This window comes from Ammospiza caudacuta, chromosome 2 (genome assembly GCF_027887145.1).
Source record: "Ammospiza caudacuta isolate bAmmCau1 chromosome 2, bAmmCau1.pri, whole genome shotgun sequence".
NCBI classification, from domain to species: domain Eukaryota; kingdom Metazoa; phylum Chordata; class Aves; order Passeriformes; family Passerellidae; genus Ammospiza; species Ammospiza caudacuta.
The window spans coordinates 2,672,892-2,692,544 of NC_080594.1; the positions used below are offsets into that span (position 1 = coordinate 2,672,892).

The window sequence follows — 19,653 nt, forward strand, 5'->3', positions numbered from 1 at the left end:
AGGACCTTCTCAGGAGGGGTTGTAAACAAGCATCCAGCATTCCTGCTCTCTCATATGTCATCCCTGGACCATTCCTTAGCAGGTCTAAAAATCCCACAGCTGTGCCATGATGTACTGCAGAATGAGGTAAGGGCAAGGACTTGGATCAATCAGGAGGGAGGCAGGGAAGTGATAAGAGATTTGAGCTGTTCACCTTAGAAATACAACAGAACTATGTGTAAACCCAGATTTGACTCATTTGACAGTATCTGTGGAGATTGTAGAGTTTTATTGGAGGATAAACCCCAAGGTTTGTTGTTTGGTAGGTTTGGAAACTCAGGTATGATTAGAGAGGGTCGCTGGGAGATATGACACTTGGAAAAAGAAGTTAATTATCCAGAGACTAGAAATGAGTGACATCCAAGTGGTTTTCACATCAACATCAGCACCAGTTCTTCCCTTAATAGCCAGGAAGGCAGTAAAAAGATTATATTATTTTGGCCTTGGTTAAGTGATGACCATGTAATTCAAGGGTGCCAAGGTCAGAAAGGGATGAAAGCATTTGACTGAGCTAAGAGATGGAATGAATGAGAGCAGGAATAGTCTTCAATGATATTGGCTAAACAACCACCCCAAGCATGTGATAGTGTCAAAAAGAAATAGGATAAAAGACTGATTACTGAAAAAGCTTATTTTACAAAATATATAATGTAAAATAAGAATGATTAAAATTTGAAGTGTTTGAGGCCAGGTTGGACAGAGCTTGGAGTTACCTGGTCTAATGGAAGATGTCCCTGTCCTTGGCAGGGCATTGGAATGAGATGATCTTTAAATTCCCTTCTAACCAAAAGAGTTTTATTATTCTATATTTCTATTGAAGATATTAAATACTGGAGCAAAAAAGCTTTGGATGTGTTCCAGAGGACAAGAAGGAAAACAGCAGGACCTCTGTACCACTGAAATGGGATAACAACTAAAAATAACAGCTGAGTGACAATTTTGGCCATGTGGCAGAGGCAGGACACCTTGCTACATTACTGCAGTGTCTGTCTCCATTTTTAAACACCAAAAATTAATCTGCCTAGGCTCCCATACATCTTGAGATGTGATGTTACGTGGAAAATCATGAACTAAGCTGGAATTGGCAGCAGGAGCATGAAGTGAACAAGAAACTGAATATAAGTTAGTAACATACTATAGTGAAAAGAAATAGTGACTAATTCAGTCACTACTGGCGACTCCTGAAATTTCAGTCCTGGGGCTGATCGTGCTTAGTGTTTTCATCAGAACCCTTGGCAACACTGTTATGACAACAAGACATCAGGAGACATCAATTTAAAATGAAATTATCAGCATGTGAGCAACAGGCATGCAAAAAGGGAACTATTAAAATCAATAAAATGCTATAGAATTCTCACCTTATGATCAGTTATTTGGAAATTATTGAGAAAAACTTAGGAAAACCAGATGATCATAAAAAGGCAAAAAACATTTCTGCAAAGCAAGTGCAACCACGAGCCTGGCATGTACCACGCAAGTTCCACAAGAGATAATGAAGCATGTAAATTATGCAAAGCATCCGTAAGGTATTAACTGTAATATTTGTGCCAGTCACATTCAGGGTGAAGTCGGACTTGAATCCACATGCAGAATGTCTAGAAGTGTGGTAAGAGAAATGAAAATAATGTCTTGTGACAGGAAAATTTTAAGAGCATGTTTTATTTAGTCAAGCAGAACAAGGGTTGATGAAAACTTCTCTTTGCCTACAAATCCACTAAGAAAAACTGTGAAAAGAATTGCTTAAGTTTACATACTTGCCAGAAGACTGCATGTAAAACCTATCCCCTCTGTATTTATGCCAGGATCTACAAGGTTTCTAATTATTAGAGCACTAAAGTGATATCTTTTGATTAGAAGTACTGATGGCAAGAAAATTATCTACTTTTAGGGAGACACTTGCTCAGTTGAAGAAATAAATTATGAGGTTTCTTCCGGCCTTCCCTTAGCAGTTCTGTTCTTTGTAGTTATCCTGAGGGCTCTACTTCCTCAAATGCAGCAAAACAGGAGAATTCCCAGGTCCAGCAGAGGCCTAGGTCTCTTCCAGCAGATGCATCTGTGAAATGTTTGAGAATTTTAGAGAGGAAGTCTTTGAGGGCTGACAGGAAATCATGGGTTAAGGATTCTGTATGAGAGGCATGGCACTGAATTCCAGATGGGATGGAGCCATACAGCTTAGTGTAAACAAATGGTTATGATTCCTGTCAAGATCAATTTTTCATCTCCATAAAGCCCAGTCTAATAACATGGCACAGGCACGACTGAAAAATGGGAATATCAGCTTTCCAACAATTTCCCAAAATTGAAAGAGAATCTGTTTTGGCAAAAACAGTACAGTTGGCTACCAAGGAAAACATTTTAGGTAGGTAGTTATGTAAGCAGTAAAAATAAATGTTTTATAAAATGAACCCACAAGGACTTAGAAGTATTAGAAAAAGCCCCCAATAATAATTAACTAGATTTCATGAAGTATGAAACAGCCAAAAATAATAAGCAGTACAGCTGAAGGAGGTGAAGTAATTTCTCCTACTGCATTCTAAAGCTTGACCACCTGGAGAGATTAAAAAAAATATATCCAAAGAATTAATTTTCCTAATATGAGCACAGTGCAAAATTCTGTCTCTTAACATGACTTCATTTGGCCAAAGGAATGGAATTTTATGGAAGCTTAATATGTTTTACAAGTGCTTGTTTCTCTGGAACAGCAGCAAATCTTTGGGAAGGCAGATGAAATGAAGGAGCATCTATTACATTTCCTTTGGAGCCAAGAAAAGGTGGTATTGTCTCCTGAAGAGAATGTAACATTTTAAATTAAAAGGTAATATTTGTACAAGATCAGGTCCATGAATAAATTCACTCTGGAAACCGAAATTTTCTGAACTTAAGAGTTTCTACAATTGTTTTTTAAGATAGTGGATCAAGAAGCCTATTTTAAGGTAAATCTTGGTGGTATCATTTCCATGACAGGACAAAAACAATCCTTGAGTCAAAACCTCATATTTGGATCTGTGAATATTAATCTCTGGATATCTGATTGCACTGACTTTGTTAACATCATCTTTTTCCTTCACTGACCTAGAGAGTCACCTTACTCAGAATTTGAGTGTTCAGGGCATTGATAATCCAACAGAGACATTTAATGGGAATTAGAATATGTTCAGCTCTTCCTTCTGCTTTTGATCAGAATGTCTTTGGGTCTCATGGAGAAAAATCATTAATCTGATCTGGGGCCTGAAATTTTTCCTCAATCTTTAATTATTGCCTCCAGCTCTGGGGTCTCAGCATGGGAAAAAGCTGTTGGAGAGAGTCCAGAGGAGGAACCAGGATGATCAGAGGGAAGGAGCAGCTCTGCTGGGAGGAAAGCCTGAAAGAACTGGAATTGTTCAGCCTGGAAAAGAAAAGGCTTCAGGATGATCTAATTGCAGCCTTCTAGTCACTGAAGGGAGCCTGCAAGGAAGATGGAGAGAGACTATTAACAAGGAGCTGCAGTGACAGCGCAGTGAGGAACGTCTGCAGATGGATAGAGAGTAGCTTTAGAGTGAATATTAGGAAGGAATTATTTTACTGGGTGAGGATGCTGAGGCTGTGGCACAGGGTGCCCAGAGCAGCTGTGGCTGCCCCTGGATCCCTGGCAGTGCCCAAGGCCAGGCTGGACGGGGCTTGGAGCCGTCTGGGACAGCGGAAGGTGTCTGACCATGGCAGGGATGGAATGAGATGAGCTTAAGGGTCCCTCCCAACCCAAACCAATCCGTGTTTCTGCCACTCTGAAGTTCAGATGCTTGGTACATAAGGATGCTGTCTAGTGTTGCTGGCTAAGAATCACAGAAGTATTAGAAAATAGAGCTTTTATTATTAGAAAACAGAGGTATTTTGGATATCAATATCAGGGTTTCCGCGTGCGTCTCAGAAACTTCCTCAGCAGCTCTCTCCTTCGGGTTTGTGCTGACTCCCTGTGGTCGTTCTGGTGATGGGAACACCACTTGTGAAGCGAACACCGAAATCAGGAGCAGGAACAGCAGCAGCACCGACCCTCCCTCTCCGCCCGCAGGGGCACCGGCGGCGGGGATCGCACATTAACCACACCGATGGTGTTTAATGTTGGATCGAGGCCATAAGATGCCACCGCACCGCTGCAACTTCGCGTCGAGCACATCCGAGCGTCACCCAGCGATGCTGCGGAGGTGCGGCCGCGTCCCGCCCCGTTCCCGCCCCCGTCCCGCCCCTTCCCCCGGATGCGGGCCGGGATGGCGCTGCCCACCCCGCGCTACGAGCACCTGGGCCCGCGGGGGCCCTTTCGGGACGTGTACGAGCCGGCCGAGGACACCTTCCTGCTGCTCGATGCGCTGGAGCGGGACGCGGACAGCCTGCGGGAGGCTCGGTGCGGCAGGGCGGGCACGGGAGCCGGGAGGGGTGAGCTGAGGGGGGATTGCTGGCACAGGGGCCATGTGAGAGCTCCAGAGGGGCTGCGGAGATGGGGAAGGGCCGGGAGGGGTGAGCTGAGGGGGAATTGCTGGCACGGGGGTGTTAAAGCCATTGGAGAGCCATTGGAGTGGGGGTGCGGAGATGGAGAACAGGCTGAGGGTGCTTGGCATCCTCAGCCCGGAGAAGAGGAAACCTCGTTGCTGTCTGCAGCTTTCTCATGAGAGGTGCCAGCGCTGGTCCTGCTCTGTGTGAGCTGAGGGAATGGCCTTAAGCTGTGTCGGGAAGGGTTAGGGTGGATATCAGGAAAAGGTTCTTCTCCCAGAGGCTGGTGGGGCACTGGACAAAGCTCCCCAGGGAATGGTGACAGCAGCATCCTGGCAGAGCTCAGAGAGTCTTTGGACAGCGCTCCCAGGGATGCACAGGGTGGGGTTGTTGGGGTGTCTGTGCAGGGCCAGGGCTTGAGTTGGATGAACCTTGGGGGTCCCTTCCAGCTCAGGGAATCATTCTGTGATTCTGTACTTCAACATGTTTGGGAGGACACTGTGCTCTATAATGCTGTCTTGACCAATCTGTTGTCTGTTACAAACTAAAGTCATCCAGACTGTTCTCTCTTCAGAGTCGAGATCTGCCTTGAAATAGGATCTGGATCTGGTGTGGTTTCAACATTTGTGGCTTCTTCTATCCTTGGACCCGGTGTACTGTACCTGTAAGTATAACAGCACCTAAACTATTGCATGCAATAATAAAGGATGCCTAGCCCAGGATGCTTAGCCCTCTCATGCATATTTGTCATTTTCACAGTTTAAAAACTACTCTTTTCTCAATTCTATAGATACATAAAGCAAAGAGAGCCTGTTGAGCATTTCAGAGCTGTGCAGCCTGAATTATTTACTTCGGGTTCTGTAGTAAATGAGTAGTGCTGTGACTAGAAATCCATTTTCTCATTTCTCAGACAAATTAATAAACCTACACTTGTGTTTGCTGGGTTTAATCCTTGTGGATCCCTTTTAACTTGAAATATTCTGTGATTCTATAAACTAGCTTATGGTTCATAAGGTACAGTAACGTATAACTTACACTTTGTAATATTTCCCTTTTAGATGCACAGATATCAACCCCATGGCAGCTTACTGTACCCAGGAGACTGCTCTGCTGAACAATGTTCATCTGCAGCCTGTCATCACTGACTTGGTAAGAGAGAGGTTTCAAGAGTACCTCTTTCATGGTTTCTGTAATTTTTTAATACTTACTGGAGATCATGGGGTCACACAATAGTTTGGGACCTCTGGACATCACCCACTGCCAAAAAAACCCCAACCAACTACTCAAGCTATAAAATTCAAAATTAAGCGCTAAGAATTCATTGTATTAATTAAATAAATCTGTAGATTTAGTTTGGAAAGTGCTGGATGAGGAATTCTATAGTGGCCTGACATTATCATAGCCCTTTGTCTAAAGTTATGCAGTTCTTAGTTCTCAACCTTTTCTGATTTAATTAGAACTTGTGTCTGTTGTTACCTTTAGTTTCTTAAAAAATTGATATGGAGCAAAGCTAATTTTTCTCTTTAACCCTTTTATATGTTTATAAAAGAGGATGTCGGTAGGCCACAATAAATGGGATTTAAAATAGCTGAACAACTGAACTATGTAACTGTACTTTTACAAAACATTTGCACTCTTCATGTTCCCAAAAAGAAACCCCACACAATCATCAACTTCACCTACAGGTCAAAGGATTATCCTCAAGATTAAATGGGAAGGTTGATCTGCTGCTGTTTAACCCACCATATGTGGTAACACCATCTGAAGAGGTAGGAAAATTTTGAAATACACATTAAAAAGAGTGTTGCTACAGTCTGTTGTTGTGACAGTTCTGTCATTCTGTTTTATAACAATCTTTGCTTTCCTTCTTCCTAGGTGAAAAGCCAAGGAATAGAGGCATCCTGGGCTGGGGGCAAACAGGGCAGAGAAGTCATGGATAGAGTTTTCTCATTAGTACCAGACCTGCTTTCACCAGGAGGATTATTCTACTTGGTCACAATTAAAGAAAATAATCCAGGTGAGCACTGTCCTTGGACATTCTAATGGGCCTAACCAGGGTTATTATGGTATAAATCAAAATGTTGATCACAGCTAGACCAAAAATGCAAGCAAATTTATCAAAACTACGAACTCCCCAAGCTAGTTTGGAAAGTGAAAGTGTGGGGGACCCCCGCAGCTCTGCAGGAATTCAGTTCCAAGCCTGAAAGGTGGATTAATTAAGTCTGAATTAATTAATGATGCCAGGCCAGTTCTTTCTTATGGAAGAGAATGGTGGTGTTAGCTGAAAAGGCTTAGTGGGAAATGTGATATCTTTCATGTTACAGGTATAGAGAAAATATTTTGAATTGTTCCTTCTGATCTAATGCTTGATGGCCACAAGTTATCATGTAATGTCAGGATTATTCTTCACACCTGATTTATTAGGCAGCTTTTGTGAGAAGGCATTACAAATTTCACTTTGTCCTGCAATTCATACAGAATTCTAGCAAAACGCTAAACTTCAGTTTGTAAGTTGAGAGTTTGGTTGGAGATTATTTTGCATAAAACTTTTTGCCTGAAAGAGTAGAAGGACAGAGTTTATAAACTTTGCTTTACAGCTTGGCAGATATTTTAGAATTATCTTCTATAACCAATTTCAACTCATTTGTAAACGCTGCACTTTCCATTGCAGATGAAATTCTGGAAACAATGAAGAGAAGTGGCTTAAAAGGCACACGAGTGCTTTCCAGGAGAGCAGGACAAGAGATGCTGACAATCCTCAGATTTAGGAAATCTTGATGACTTCTCTTCACCTGCCAGGTAGTAGGCATGAAGAAAATTGAACACAGAGTTGTCAGTTGGTAAACACTGAAGTGAATGCAATCTGCCCTTTGTTAGTGGCAGGAACTTACTCATACAAGCAAAAGATCAAGAAAGAAATTAACTCAAAAACTGAGCTAGGGAACAAAATATCAATGGGTTCATAATGATCTAATATCCTCTGACATAACCAATGCCACACACCAGAGAGCAGAGAGTCTCACTTCTACAAGCCATGCACACATATCAATTTTAATTTGTAGTCTTCAGTTTTTAATTTGTAGTCTTTCAGTCTTCAATTTGTAGTCATTGGTCAGAACCAGGATCATTTGACACCATCAGCATTCACCACAAACTGCAAATTTACAAGCAGCAGCATTAAGGTATCCTTCTGTTGGCTTAAAAAGTTCTTTCTTCTCCCAGGATCAGCGTTCTCAGCACGGATCACTTTGGCCTTGACTAAGGACCAGAGTCCTCCATGTCCTTGTGACCTTCAGAGAAGAAGAAAGAGCCTGGTTAAAATACACAGATGCTCAGAGTTCAGCACAAAAGCATTTGGAGGAAGTTTGGATCAGTGCACAGATGGAAATACAGTGGCACTTTATACAATGCAAAATGTGAAGGCAGAATTAGGAGTTGTTTCACTTGTTCTCACATAGCTGTGAGAGTTTTACTACTCAGGGTACTGAACTTCTCATCTCTTCCAACATATGTTCCAGCAGCAGATAAGGAGGATTCTCCAATTCTTCAATCCCTTGTTATGAGCACAACAGCTCTGCAAACCATTAGACACCTTCCCTCAGCTTCAGAGGTGGCTTCTCAAGGAATGATGGAAAATTTTATTTTAGTAATTGTATGTATTTATATTGCCATTGGGAATTCTTTTGAGGAATACAATTTTGCAAATAGAAATTGAATTTTAGTCCTTTTCACTTTTTCCCTCCCATTTTAAAGAAACACTAATGTAGATTTTCTGGTATACACTAGAGGGTTTTCTGGGGCTCTCATTGTTTTGTCTGTGGATACAAAGCTTAAATAAGTTGGCTTCAACTCCCAGCTTACTTTTGAGCAAAATAAAAACCAAACAAGTTTAGAAGGGGTAAGATGGAAGTGCATAAAAGAAAAAATTCCATCATGGTTCTGTAGAGACTGACTTGCAAGAGTTTTATGTAATGCTCCTATAAACATTATTTTGATATTTGTAGTAATCTGTGTCATTTTAGCAGTGCTTTATCACAGGAGGGTACTGGGCACAGTGTAGTCCTCACATCAGTCCAAATTAGCACAGCCTCTTACTCAAAAACATTTAGAGTTGAAAGTGGGATGATAATTAAATGTGGCTAAGCAAAATAATTGCAGATACACTGTCAAATTAAGGATAATTTGACTGCAGACTGGACCTAGAGCTTGTAGGATTTCCAGATTGCAAGCTCAGGTTTGAATGCTACCAAAACCTTTGGCCATGGTTCAAAAGTACTTTGTCCTCAGGTGCGGGAGTTGTTATCTGGCCAGTTACTGAATATTTCTCAGTTATTATCATTATCATCCTCTTCAGTTAAATTAGGAGGCTCTGCTATGGTAGTAAGATAAGACCCATTATCTGCAGGGTGCACTGAGCACTGCTTTGGCTTCTGTTCTCCACCTGTACTGTTTAATAGCTACAGACAGGTTTAATTATGAGGCCACATCTTATTGTAAATTTAATAATTGCTCTGAGCCAGCATTACCTGAGGAATCTACAGGATTATCCTTTTTATCAACATGACTGGAGAAACCTTTATTGTCTGGGCATTGGAAAGAGAAGGTGATCCTGAGGGTCTAAAAAACATCTCCCCTTCTCTGGCTCCTGTCTCCCCTCACAGAGTAATGAACAAAGCTGCAGGGTTTTTTTGGTTTTTAAACATCCTCCTGCATGTGAGGTTTTGATTTTACAAAAGCAAGATAGAGAGGAGGGATACAAAGCAGTACTTTAAATGTATTCAGTGCTTCTGCATGACTCTAATTCAACATCAATCAATTAAGAAGTTGAAAAAATTCACTCTTCACACAAAAGTCTGCACTGTAAGGGATGATTGTTTCTGCTGCTTGTTCTCAGCATCTTCATAAGGACAAGTAATTTGGATTTTGTGTGTTTCTTTCTCAGCATGTCTATAAGATTTTTTTTCCCTAAGTGTTTTTAAGACATTGAAGCACTTAGGTGAACCTTCCCAAAAACTTTTGCCCATGCAGAGTTTCTTCATAAAGTTAGAACCAAATTGAAAGCAAACAGGAATTTTGTATATAGCAATTGTCACCTCTGCTTATGATGGAAATGCTTACCAAAGTCTAAATTATCAAGTTTTTTTTCCAGAATAATATTTTGGGAAAAATAATGGAACAACTTTCTGAAATGCTATGTTTGGATTTCTTTTTCCTGTCGAAAGTTTTGTGTTCAGATGGAGTGATCAGGAGAATCCTACTGGTGCAGGATGAGGAGCTGAAAAAGCCTGATAAAAGCTCCAATCCAGCCTAAATGGGAAATATTTATGGAAGAGAACACCTTGAGTGTAACTGCACACACAGCAGGGCTCCTCTTGAGCCAAACCACTTCTACCACAAATTGCATTTTTGTGCACTGAAGACACCTGCTGGCTGCATCCACAGTCAGCTCTGAGAGAAAAATTGGTTATTCAGGGAAGTTTTTCTCTTGTTGAGACTTAATTACCCCCTTGAGCCATTCTATTTTTATGATATTATTAAGATACAAACGAGATATTTTCAATCTCCAAATGGTAATTTAGTTTTTTAAGTTTTGTTTAACTCAGTCCATGGATTTGAGATACTGCAAGAGTATAGTTTTGCTTTAAAAGCACGTTTCAAGGTATAGTAAATGCTAAATAAGTATAAGTATTTGCAAGGTAAGGAATGAGAGTCCTAATCCTAAACTATAATTAGGAAAGGGAAATGGCAGAAAAAGATGTCACCATATGAGCATTGTCTGTAATAACTCCGTAACTTCTTTGTTGAATCCTAAGAGATATCAGGTATTTAAAAACCCTCAGTGCAATTGAATTCAAAGAATCTCTTCCATTTAAACACAACTAGAACAGTTCTCTGTATTAGATACTATTTTGGAGGAAAAGGCTCCAAAAACATGGGGTGAATTTCAGACCTGAGGATTGCTATAAATAGAAACTTCACCTGACTCAGTCTCCTTTGTCAGGGCTGTTGCTACTTTGCTGAAGGCAAGTGAAAAGAAAAACCCAACCGTAATCTATGCAATGTTCTTTCTGTCCCACCTCAGTTTTTCTTCTGACAAGAAGAAAAAGACCAAAGTTCTATTTTGGGGCTGCATTTTTCCTGTTTGCAGGAAACCACAGAGTGAGACACAGCGTTCTGAGAGTGGGCTGCAGGAAGTCTGCTGAAAATTACCTTTTAACACTGCGTGAAGGAGGTTTTAGTGCCTTAAAGGAGCAGCCATGTTCCAGTGTCCCATCAGCTCCTTGCCTGTCACTGGTGGTCTCAGAGCTCAGGATTTGCTGCTGCACCAGCCGAGGTAGCCCCTGCAGTTTTACTCCTGTGATTTCCTGTTAGAGGAGGGGTCAGCTCCTTCATTTTGATGCAAGTCCTTCACAACATGAGATTTTTTGCATCTCCCCACTTTTCCCTCAGCAGTTTCAGTTTCAGGAGGTGAGCTGAGCCTTGTTAAACCAAAGCACACATCTTGAGCCAGGTTCTGGATTGTCGGCCCAGCTTGGGTGCTCTCAGGATGGGGCTCAGTTAATTCTGTCCAGAGCTGATTAAAGCTCCACTTGGGGGATTTTTGTCTGTAAAACACTTCCCTAAGTGCAGCCATGGGTATTGTAGCTGTTGGATTTGTCTTGGAGTAATGACAGGCTTCAGAAATAAGGGGAGGGAGGAAGCAATTTCAAGCTAATTATAGAAGAATTGAGGTGAGAAAATGTCAGTTACTGCAGTGAAATTCAATGCTGAATTGGAGCTATTTTGTGCACTGGAGGACAGATTAAAAAAACACTTGAGGCATACCAATATACAAACCCCTCCTAAAAACCTCTCAAGTCCCTAAATACTTTTCTGTCCACTCTGAACAGAAGTACTGAACAGTACTTTCACCTGAGCTGCAGTAGCTCTCTGTAGTCCAACTCTCATCCTGCACTTTGTGCTTCTACCTGAGATGTGCTTGTAGATATGAAAGAGGTGGCTGCACAAGGCACAAATTCCAAACCCCTTGTAAAAAAAGTGGTGGGATGAGGAAAAAATAAAGCAGAACTGTCAGAGATTCTCCTTCAGCCTATGCAAATAACGAATGTCAGACCTAATTATCAATGTCACTGTGGCCCGAAAGCTGTGTGTACTTGACCCTGCTGCATCCTGGATATGGATTGAACTGCCCTGATTCAGTTAAAAAGGTAAAATGTCACCATCAGAATTTAGCATGGCCTAATTACTGAACTTTAAATATTTGCTTCACCTGGTTCTGCATCAGCTTCTAGAGAAATCCTGACTGATACATTGATTTTGCAAGTGTGCATGTGCTGTTTCATACACAAATAGTCCACACAAGAAAATTTTACAAAGGGTATGTTTATTTCTATTCTGCTTTTCCATTTCACAACAAAAAGCACTTGATCTTAATGTGCTATGACCTGGAAATGACTGAAAATGAGAAAATGATGGTCAAGAGGTTGCCTGAATTTATCATGGATCCATCCTCAGATGTCAAGACAGGTCAGAATTCAGGAAAAGAAATGTGTAAACAATCAAACCCACACTTGATGATAATTTTTGATGGGTTGATGTTATTTGCTCAATTTTCATGAAGTCCCCAAGGGAGAGAAATCAAACTGTGACCTTTTTGAATTCTTCCACATTGCAGAAGCCCTTCCTGCAAAGATCTGAGGCCTTGGGTAGCTGCAAGATCCTGTACTACAAATGGTTTACTGCAGTGTCAAAATGTACAAAAATCATTCCAACTGGTATTCACTTGGAGCAGAAGGCATCAGTAGGGAATTTCTGTCACCATGAAGAAAATCAGGAGTGACAGGAAGCAGAGGTTTTGTATAACCAGTCCTGAAACAGACTCAGTGTCGTTGCACAGGTAAATCAACCAAATGCTTCAATATCTGATGTTACCTTAGGCTACAGCAGCAGCTCCTTAAATTTTCCTGTCCCCATCCATTTTTGTGTCTTATATTACACCATTCTATGGGAACTACCACAAGTTCTTAATTGACTTAATTGGTAAAATAAGAGATTATGCATAAATTCTATAAAAAAAGGAATACCTTTATTTTTTTTAAAAGAGACCGTTTTTTCATTACCAAGTGAAAACTTTACAATGTAAAGTATTTCTCTTCAGTATTGTTTTAATATAAAAACTTAAATCACTTACTCTGGTCTTACTGTTCCTACAGGAAGTCTTGTGGCACTGCAGGACCCGGGTTTCTTCAGCCTCACTCTTGTATCTAATCATAAGTTCATGACTTATTTTTTTAAATAAAACCATTTCTGTGGCCACTCACCATCAACAAAACATCCCTACCACCAAAACAAAAATAAAGCATCTTCATCAGACCAAAAGAGACTAAACAGCACTATTACAGTGAGAAACTTTGTTAAAATAAAAATATTTTGAAAGTTAGACACGACTTTAAAATTGTACAAAGACAACAAGCACTCAAATTACACAGAGTAAGTAGCAGTGAGTACAATGTGAATGTAACAACAGTAAGCCTTGCCTCTTTTTGTATGTAAATGTAAATAGAGATTATCCTTGCCAAACTTCCAGCTTTTTTTTTCTTTTTTCCTGAAAATCAGCTCATTATGCTGCAAAAGCTAAGAGGGAGCATCTCATTCTTCAGTTCAACAGAATTGCTAAAAGGGGCTCTGACTAAAACCAGCCTTTCTATCATGAGAATATCCCATAGTGTGCAGAACAAGTTTCTCTCTCCACTGAAAAACTATTCCCTTTTATTATGCTGAATGCTTCACCTTCCCATGGGACCAGCCAAATTACAGGCTTCAAAATGATTAAAACTTCTGAAGCTTGCTCCTGTTTTTCCAGGAACATACAAGCTGAAACTATCATGGTGTGTCTGTATAAGGAGTCACGCAACAGAGAATGCTCCTGTTTGTATTTTACTCTTTGCAAGTTTTGTTTCAAAAAAAAGCACTTGGGAGTAATTTCAGCTAACTTGGCTAAATTAGTTTTGAAGTATTGGTCAGAGAAGAAAATATTTATTTTAATTTTTTTTCTGTTACATTTAGAGTTCAAACATATTCCTAAAACCACAGGGCAGAAAGTATCCCTTAGAGCTTGTCTCCACATTTGGATGTAAAGTGAAAAGCTGACACTGTTACCATCCTCCCTTTACTTCTGAGAGTTTTCTTCTTTACAGGAAATACATTCTTGCACAAGAAATTAATCCCCCATGGAGACTGTTCAAACAACTCCATCACAGCCTCAAAACTAGGATTTCGTTATTCCTTAGGTTTAGATAGATGAGAAAACTTCTGCTGTAAATCTTCCCTAAGATCAACAGCAATTAAAATGAAGTCATGTTTCATCCATCTGCAGCCATACTGGCAAAATTATGTTCTGAATTAGTGTTTGCAGGACTCTGTTTCATGACAGAATGCAATCACCTACTCATATTTTTTCTAAAAATGCCTTGATTATGTGGGTTATGTTCATGATTTTAAACTTATTCATTCTTTCTAGATTACCTGCAAGTGCTTTATTTTTCATAGCTTTACTCCATTATTAATGTTTGTTGCAATGGTCAACATCCTGATTTTCAAAAAAGCTTGAAAAGCATTGTGGCTTTATTTTTAAATGAAAATATCCTATTATTAGGACAGCAGTGTCCTGCAAATTGAGTCCATTACACTTGCCAATTGCTTCATTTTTATGTAAAACTGTAAATTTGAAAGCAACTTGATTTTTTTGCTTCTTTTTTTTTTCCAGTTATGCAGGAACCTATTTAATGTTCCCATGAAGCATTCAAAATGTCTGTCAGTCTGTCAGTCAAGGGAAGAACACACAGCATCTAATCCCATATAAAACTGTTATGGGTTGCAGCCATAAAATCCCATGTTAGCAAAACTGATTGAACTAGCCCAAATTCCTCTTGCCCATCCTATTTCTCTAGCTGCTTTTCTTTTCTCAATATCCCATTATTCTCCATTTGCTTCAATTCTAAGATAGCATTGCTGAGGTTTCAATAAAGATTAAAAGTTAAAGCAAGGATGTTGTTTCACTGTAAGGAAACAGTGAGAAAATACTTTCAGTACTTGTCAGGACAGAAAAGGCTATTGGCAGTTTACCTTTCACTTGGCTTCAGAAGATTTATTAAACAGTTCTAGCCCAAGGCAGTTAAGGATTTTAAGGTAAACCCAAGCTTGTGCAATAAAAAATTATATTTAGGAAGGCATATCTTGATCTCTAGGATTAGATTAAAAAGTTGCTACTGTTATTTCTGTCTGAAGTCCTAGACCAGCAGTGGGCTGAGCACCCCTGGATTGATGCACATGGGTAGGAAACCTTCTGCTTTTTAGCTTTGTCCATCTATTCCAGCAGGTTTCATAGCAGGACGTGAAACACAAGTGCATTTCTGCAGACTAATTGCACAAAAAAAAAGTTGTTACCAAGTATCTAAATCTCAGCCCAGCAAAGGAGACTGCTCTGGATACAGGTGGGAAATAGCTCTAAACCCAAAATAATCTGGTTATTTTGTCTCTTTTCAGCAATTCTTGGTATCACTGTAAATAAACTGCTGTGAAACTCTGCTGGGGAAGGAAGCTGGACAACTGGCTCCACCCTCAGGAGTTAAAGCATCCTTATGCCATTGTATCCATGGAGAGGGAGGATTCCTGTGCACCCAGGAGATGCAGGCACCTGTCTGAACCCAGAGCATCTCCAGGAGATCTAAAGCAGGCAGAGGTCAGTTGTATTCCAGCACTTTGCACAGTACTCCCTCATTTCATTCCAAACCTTTATGGAACATTTGTGTTAGTGAACTATTTGGCATCAGCATTTGGAATAGCTTAGTAACTATTAATTAGATTTTGGAGAGAGTAACATGATTTAAATTCTTCAATTTCCCATTTTGCTTTCTGCCAGTGCAATAGATGTGGCCGTGGCACAGAGTAAGAAATACAGGTCTGTAATTCCCTTATAAGTTCAAAGTGTATCTGCCTTCCTACTTGTGTTTACAAGTACTGAAGGACCTTTGCAGTAACTGTTTTATTTTAATCACTTCACCTCCCTTGACTGAAAGGCTGATGATGAGGCCAGATGTGTAAAGGACCTTCAGGAAAGATGGAGCAGCCTCTTCTGTGCACAATGAAAAAACTTTCCAACTCCTTAGTTTAGTGCCTCTACCATCCCCAATTTAGATTTAGCTTAGTCCTGCTAGTAGGAAAAAGGCAGTAATCTCTGCTAAGAACTTGGTCCAGCATAAGTTTCACTTGACAGCAGCTGCACTGCAAACCACACTCAGTTACTGGTTTGTCTACTCAGCTTTAAAATATTGGCACTGAAGTGGAAGGGGGCATGTGAAACCAAGACAAAGGAACGGTGATTTTAGAAAAGCAGACATGGCAAACCTGCAGAACTCCCAGCCTTATGAGAATAGTGGAGTTCAGAGGTCAGTACAAGAGACTGGCTGGTTAAGCTGGATAATGAATACATCCACAGTTGCACCAAACAGCATAAGAGAGAGTTCTAGAAGAAAAATGTTTCCTGTTTCAAAACGTAAACCAAGCTTGAATAGAAAGTTGCAATAGTCCTCCCCCAACAGAGCAGTGATACTTTAACTAACCATCCTAGAGCTTCTTGCATTCCAAAGGTGCAGACCCTCTTCTTGGTCACTCAGGGACAGGATACTGGACTCAGCAATCCACTGCCACGAGCAGCAATCCCTACCACACCATCTTCTTGGATGCACTGTGAGCTGGGGTCCTCCATTCAAGTGCCTTTTTCTCAGCCTCAGTTACAGCTGGACTGAACAGAGATCGGGTGTATGCCAGGGATGCTCCCTACATTCCTCACGAGCTCTGCATCAGCGTAGCTCCGAAGTCCACAGCAGGGTTAGCAACAATCTGTGGCACACCGCTAAGGTCAGGAGTAGATTGTCATTTCTACAAGAATACAAAATAGCTTGTAAAATCAATATGTAACACTGTATATATGCATGAATATAAAAATAAACCACACCATCAATATGTAAAACTTCACAACAAGGATGAAAACTGTTCTCTTCTCAACGGTCTTCAGTGTTGATGAGCTGGTTCTCATTGTCATAGCCATCAGGCAGATAGGCTTTCCTTAGCTGCTCCGACTTGGGTATGGAGCTGCCGTTCTTAACGTAGCGGGACAGGAAGGCCCGCACGGAGGGGTGGTCGGCCTTCTCCAGGGGGATGTTGGCCTCCAGGCACATTTTCACAAAGTCCTGGATCACGCTGCTTTTCTCTGTCTGGGCAGCGCTGTTGCACTGCAGGGAGGCAGTCAGAGTCCTTTGCTTCTTCCTGACGTTCTGCTCCTCGAACTCCGCCTTCCTCTTGGTGTGCGTTTTGGACTTGAGGTGGTCGTTGATGGCGGACTTGCGGACGTGGTTGAGCACCACGTTGCAGGAGGTGCAGAAGAGCTTCCCCCCGTCCTCGTGCAGCTCGCTGCCGAACTCCGTCACGCGGTCCTGGGGCGTCACGTACAGCGCGGTCTTGGAGCGGTTCCGCGACGGCGCCGACTTCACCCCGAACCGCTCCATGGCAAAGCTGGGGAACAAACCAGAGTTCATTCAGTGTGCAGCCTGGCACCTGCTGACACCTGAAATGTCATTAGCTACATGTTAGACACGTTTGTGACACTGCTAGTGAAAGGATTTTCATCTGCAAGTCCAGATAAATGGGAGAATGAAGTTCCTTCACTTCCACTCTTTTTTGGTTTTGTTTTTAGATTTATGACGAGGAGTGGGTTTTGTTATTTGGGTTACTGTAGGGGGATAGAACATAAGAAAATAAAGATAGTGTAGAAAGTAATCTTACCCCTAAGGAGTTGCAGCTGGGCCAATTATCAGAGATTAGGACCAGGCCTGACTTTAGCAGGACACAGCTGTGAGCAATGAGAAGAAGAGTGCTATAAAAGAGTGGGGTGGGCTTTTGAGAAGGCGACTGGAGCTTGTTGACTGCTGGGTGAGGAAAAGCCACTGCTGTGTGAGCTGCCCAGGAGAAACACCAAGCAGGTATGATACTTTTGTGATAAGGAGACAACAGTATGGGACCCCTGTGATAAGATGACAACGGATTCCTCTGAGAGACTATCTGCACTTTTGGTATAAGTTTTTATTAATGTGGTGAGAGTTTTTTTCTATTTGATTTTTTTAATAGTATGTATTGTGAAGCTGTTGAGATTGTGGTGGATATATATATATGTTCTTATAGGGTATTAGAATGCAGTTATAGAAAGTAGTTTTAAATAATTGTTTGAAGTTTTCCTTACACCACTAATATTTTGGTGACTCAACAGAACTCTCAAAACCCAATCTGGTAATCAGTTAAAATAAAAAAAAAAAACCACTTTTGGGTTTTCATGAAGACACTTTTCTACCCTTTATACATTAGGACAAAGGGTACTTTCTTCTTAGCATTTTCAACATATTTGACAGTCTCTTAATTATGTTGAGTTCATGTTTTCTCTGTATTTTTTCCATATCAAGCAAGAAAATGATTACTGTCATTTTTAAAAGTAAGTAAATCTCAACAAAAAATCCCAAACCAAAGCTTTGCCAGCACTTGTTTGGAAGCAGCCCACGTTTTTAAACCACAGCTCTTAGATTAAACCTGGAGCTTAGAGCAAATCATTTTGTCACTGCTGGAACAGCCTGATAGAAGCAAACCTATGTTCCCATTGCAATGCAAAATAAGAAATTGTATTTTCAAAGAGGTTTAGCATCACTCTAAACTAGACTGTGTCACCAAAGCCGGCAATAACCCAGTAAAGTGCTCTGAAATTAAAAGGACCTGTGTCCTTTTGTTGTTGAGGTATGGAGTTTTCAAAGTAAAGCTGAAGTCAAGTAACAGCTTTGTTCAGCTTTGAGGTTTTCTGAGCAAAATTAATGGTCACCACATTAGCTACCCATTTCCTTAAAATAACCCCTAAAAGGCAACCATGTTGCTTTTCAATTCTCCTGGTACCTCCAAATGTACTTCTCTGTACTTTGCTTTTGTTACCCAGTTTGCTGTAGCAATATTAAAAAAAAAAAGGTTGCATAGAGTTTCTGCTGTCCAGAATGGGTTTTGCCTGCCTTGGAACTAAGGGAATAGAGAATTCTGTCTGCAACACTGCCTTTTTTTCTTAAGCCATTGCTACAAGAAGAGATTACAAGCTTCTGCAAAAAAATGAAACAAAGATCTTGGTATTAGCTACTTTCCTCGTGAATTTTGTTTGCTCTCACTGTGGCTTTGCAGACCTAGAAATCTTAGTCTGATACAATGATAAACAAACTTTATCCATCATCAATGTAACCTTCTTCTTTTTGTTGCTTTATATATGAGCTTCAGAAGCAACCATTTGCTGAAATCAAGCAGAAAGCAAATCCTAACCCAACACAAACTTGTTGCTTTGGCTTCTGAAACGCCAAAAAAACTTCCCCCACCAAACAGGTGTTTGTAGTGCTACTGCAGCAAAATCCCTCGGGATTCTGAGAGCAGCAGAACACAGGATTTTTGGTAGGCCTAGTTTGGGGAGAGGATAGCAAGTTTTGGCGTGTTTCCTTGCAGAGTGCTGCTGCCTCCCCGCTCGGGGTGCCCACGGATCCGCTCCGGGGTCTGGGCTGTGGCCGCTGTCACCGCACCGGAGACGCTGGGAGAGGAGCACAGCGAGCCTGGATCTCCAAGCGCGGGGTGGGCTCCGCCCGGGGACCGGGATCATCACTCGGTGCGTTCCTCGCCCGGGTTCGTCCCCCGGGCTGCCGGCGCCGTGTGAAACGCGCGGAGCCCGGCCCTGCACAGCCCAGGCCCCGCGGCTGCGGCCCTTCCCCGCAGCGCGGGTGTTTCCCGGATGGCCCCGCAGCCTCCTCCCCACGCGCGGACTCGCCGGCCCCGTGCCGGACACCATTACCCGCAGCGGCCGCGCCGCCCGCCCGGGGCTGCTCCGCCGCCGCCGCTCCGCGCTGGGCCCCGCCGGGCCGGACGCGCCGCTCCGCCGCAGCCGCACGGCCCCGCCCACCCCGCCGGCCTGCCCCCGCCGCCGGAAGTCACTCGTTGATTGGTTCGCCGCGGAGATGGGCAAGGTTTGGGCCCAATTACGAATGGGAAACGGGCATGAGAGCGCTGATAGAGGCGTGCGCCGGCCAA

General features: G+C 41.8%; 2 protein-coding genes across 2 annotated transcripts; one reads left to right on the forward strand and one right to left on the reverse strand.

The window, feature by feature from the left end:
- The first annotated feature begins 4,253 nt into the window (after positions 1 to 4,253).
- N6AMT1 (N-6 adenine-specific DNA methyltransferase 1) lies at positions 4,254 to 8,455 on the forward strand. Its single transcript, XM_058800566.1, has 7 exons — positions 4,254 to 4,414; positions 5,075 to 5,164; positions 5,559 to 5,649; positions 6,186 to 6,269; positions 6,376 to 6,517; positions 7,172 to 7,299; positions 7,723 to 8,455. Exons 1-6 carry the CDS (start codon positions 4,269 to 4,271, stop codon positions 7,276 to 7,278), a joined length of 660 nt encoding a protein of 219 aa, XP_058656549.1. The 5' UTR covers positions 4,254 to 4,268; the 3' UTR covers positions 7,279 to 7,299; positions 7,723 to 8,455.
- A 3,427-nt stretch (positions 8,456 to 11,882) lies between these two features.
- On the reverse strand, positions 11,883 to 19,520 carry CGGBP1 (CGG triplet repeat binding protein 1). The gene is made up of 2 exons (XM_058800565.1): positions 19,418 to 19,520; positions 11,883 to 17,073 (listed from the first exon to the last, which is right to left on the reverse strand). Exon 2 carries the CDS (start codon positions 17,064 to 17,066, stop codon positions 16,563 to 16,565), a length of 504 nt encoding a protein of 167 aa, XP_058656548.1. The 5' UTR covers positions 17,067 to 17,073; positions 19,418 to 19,520; the 3' UTR covers positions 11,883 to 16,562.
- Between the last annotated feature and the right edge of the window lie 133 nt (positions 19,521 to 19,653).

What these genes read in the sequence shown, in the direction of transcription:
- CGGBP1 (XM_058800565.1), bottom strand. Translation starts at nt 17,066, where the DNA reads ATGGAGCGGTTCGGGGTGAAGTCGGCGCCGTCGCGGAACCGCTCCAAG.
- N6AMT1 (XM_058800566.1), top strand. Translation starts at nt 4,269, where the DNA reads ATGCGGGCCGGGATGGCGCTGCCCACCCCGCGCTACGAGCACCTGGGC. An exon ending in GACAGCCTGCGGGAGGCTCG is followed by an intron (nt 4,415 to 5,074) that starts GTGCGGCAGGGC and finishes TTCTCTCTTCAG; the next exon opens with AGTCGAGATCTGCCTTGAAA. An exon ending in GGACCCGGTGTACTGTACCT is followed by an intron (nt 5,165 to 5,558) that starts GTAAGTATAACA and finishes TTTCCCTTTTAG; the next exon opens with ATGCACAGATATCAACCCCA.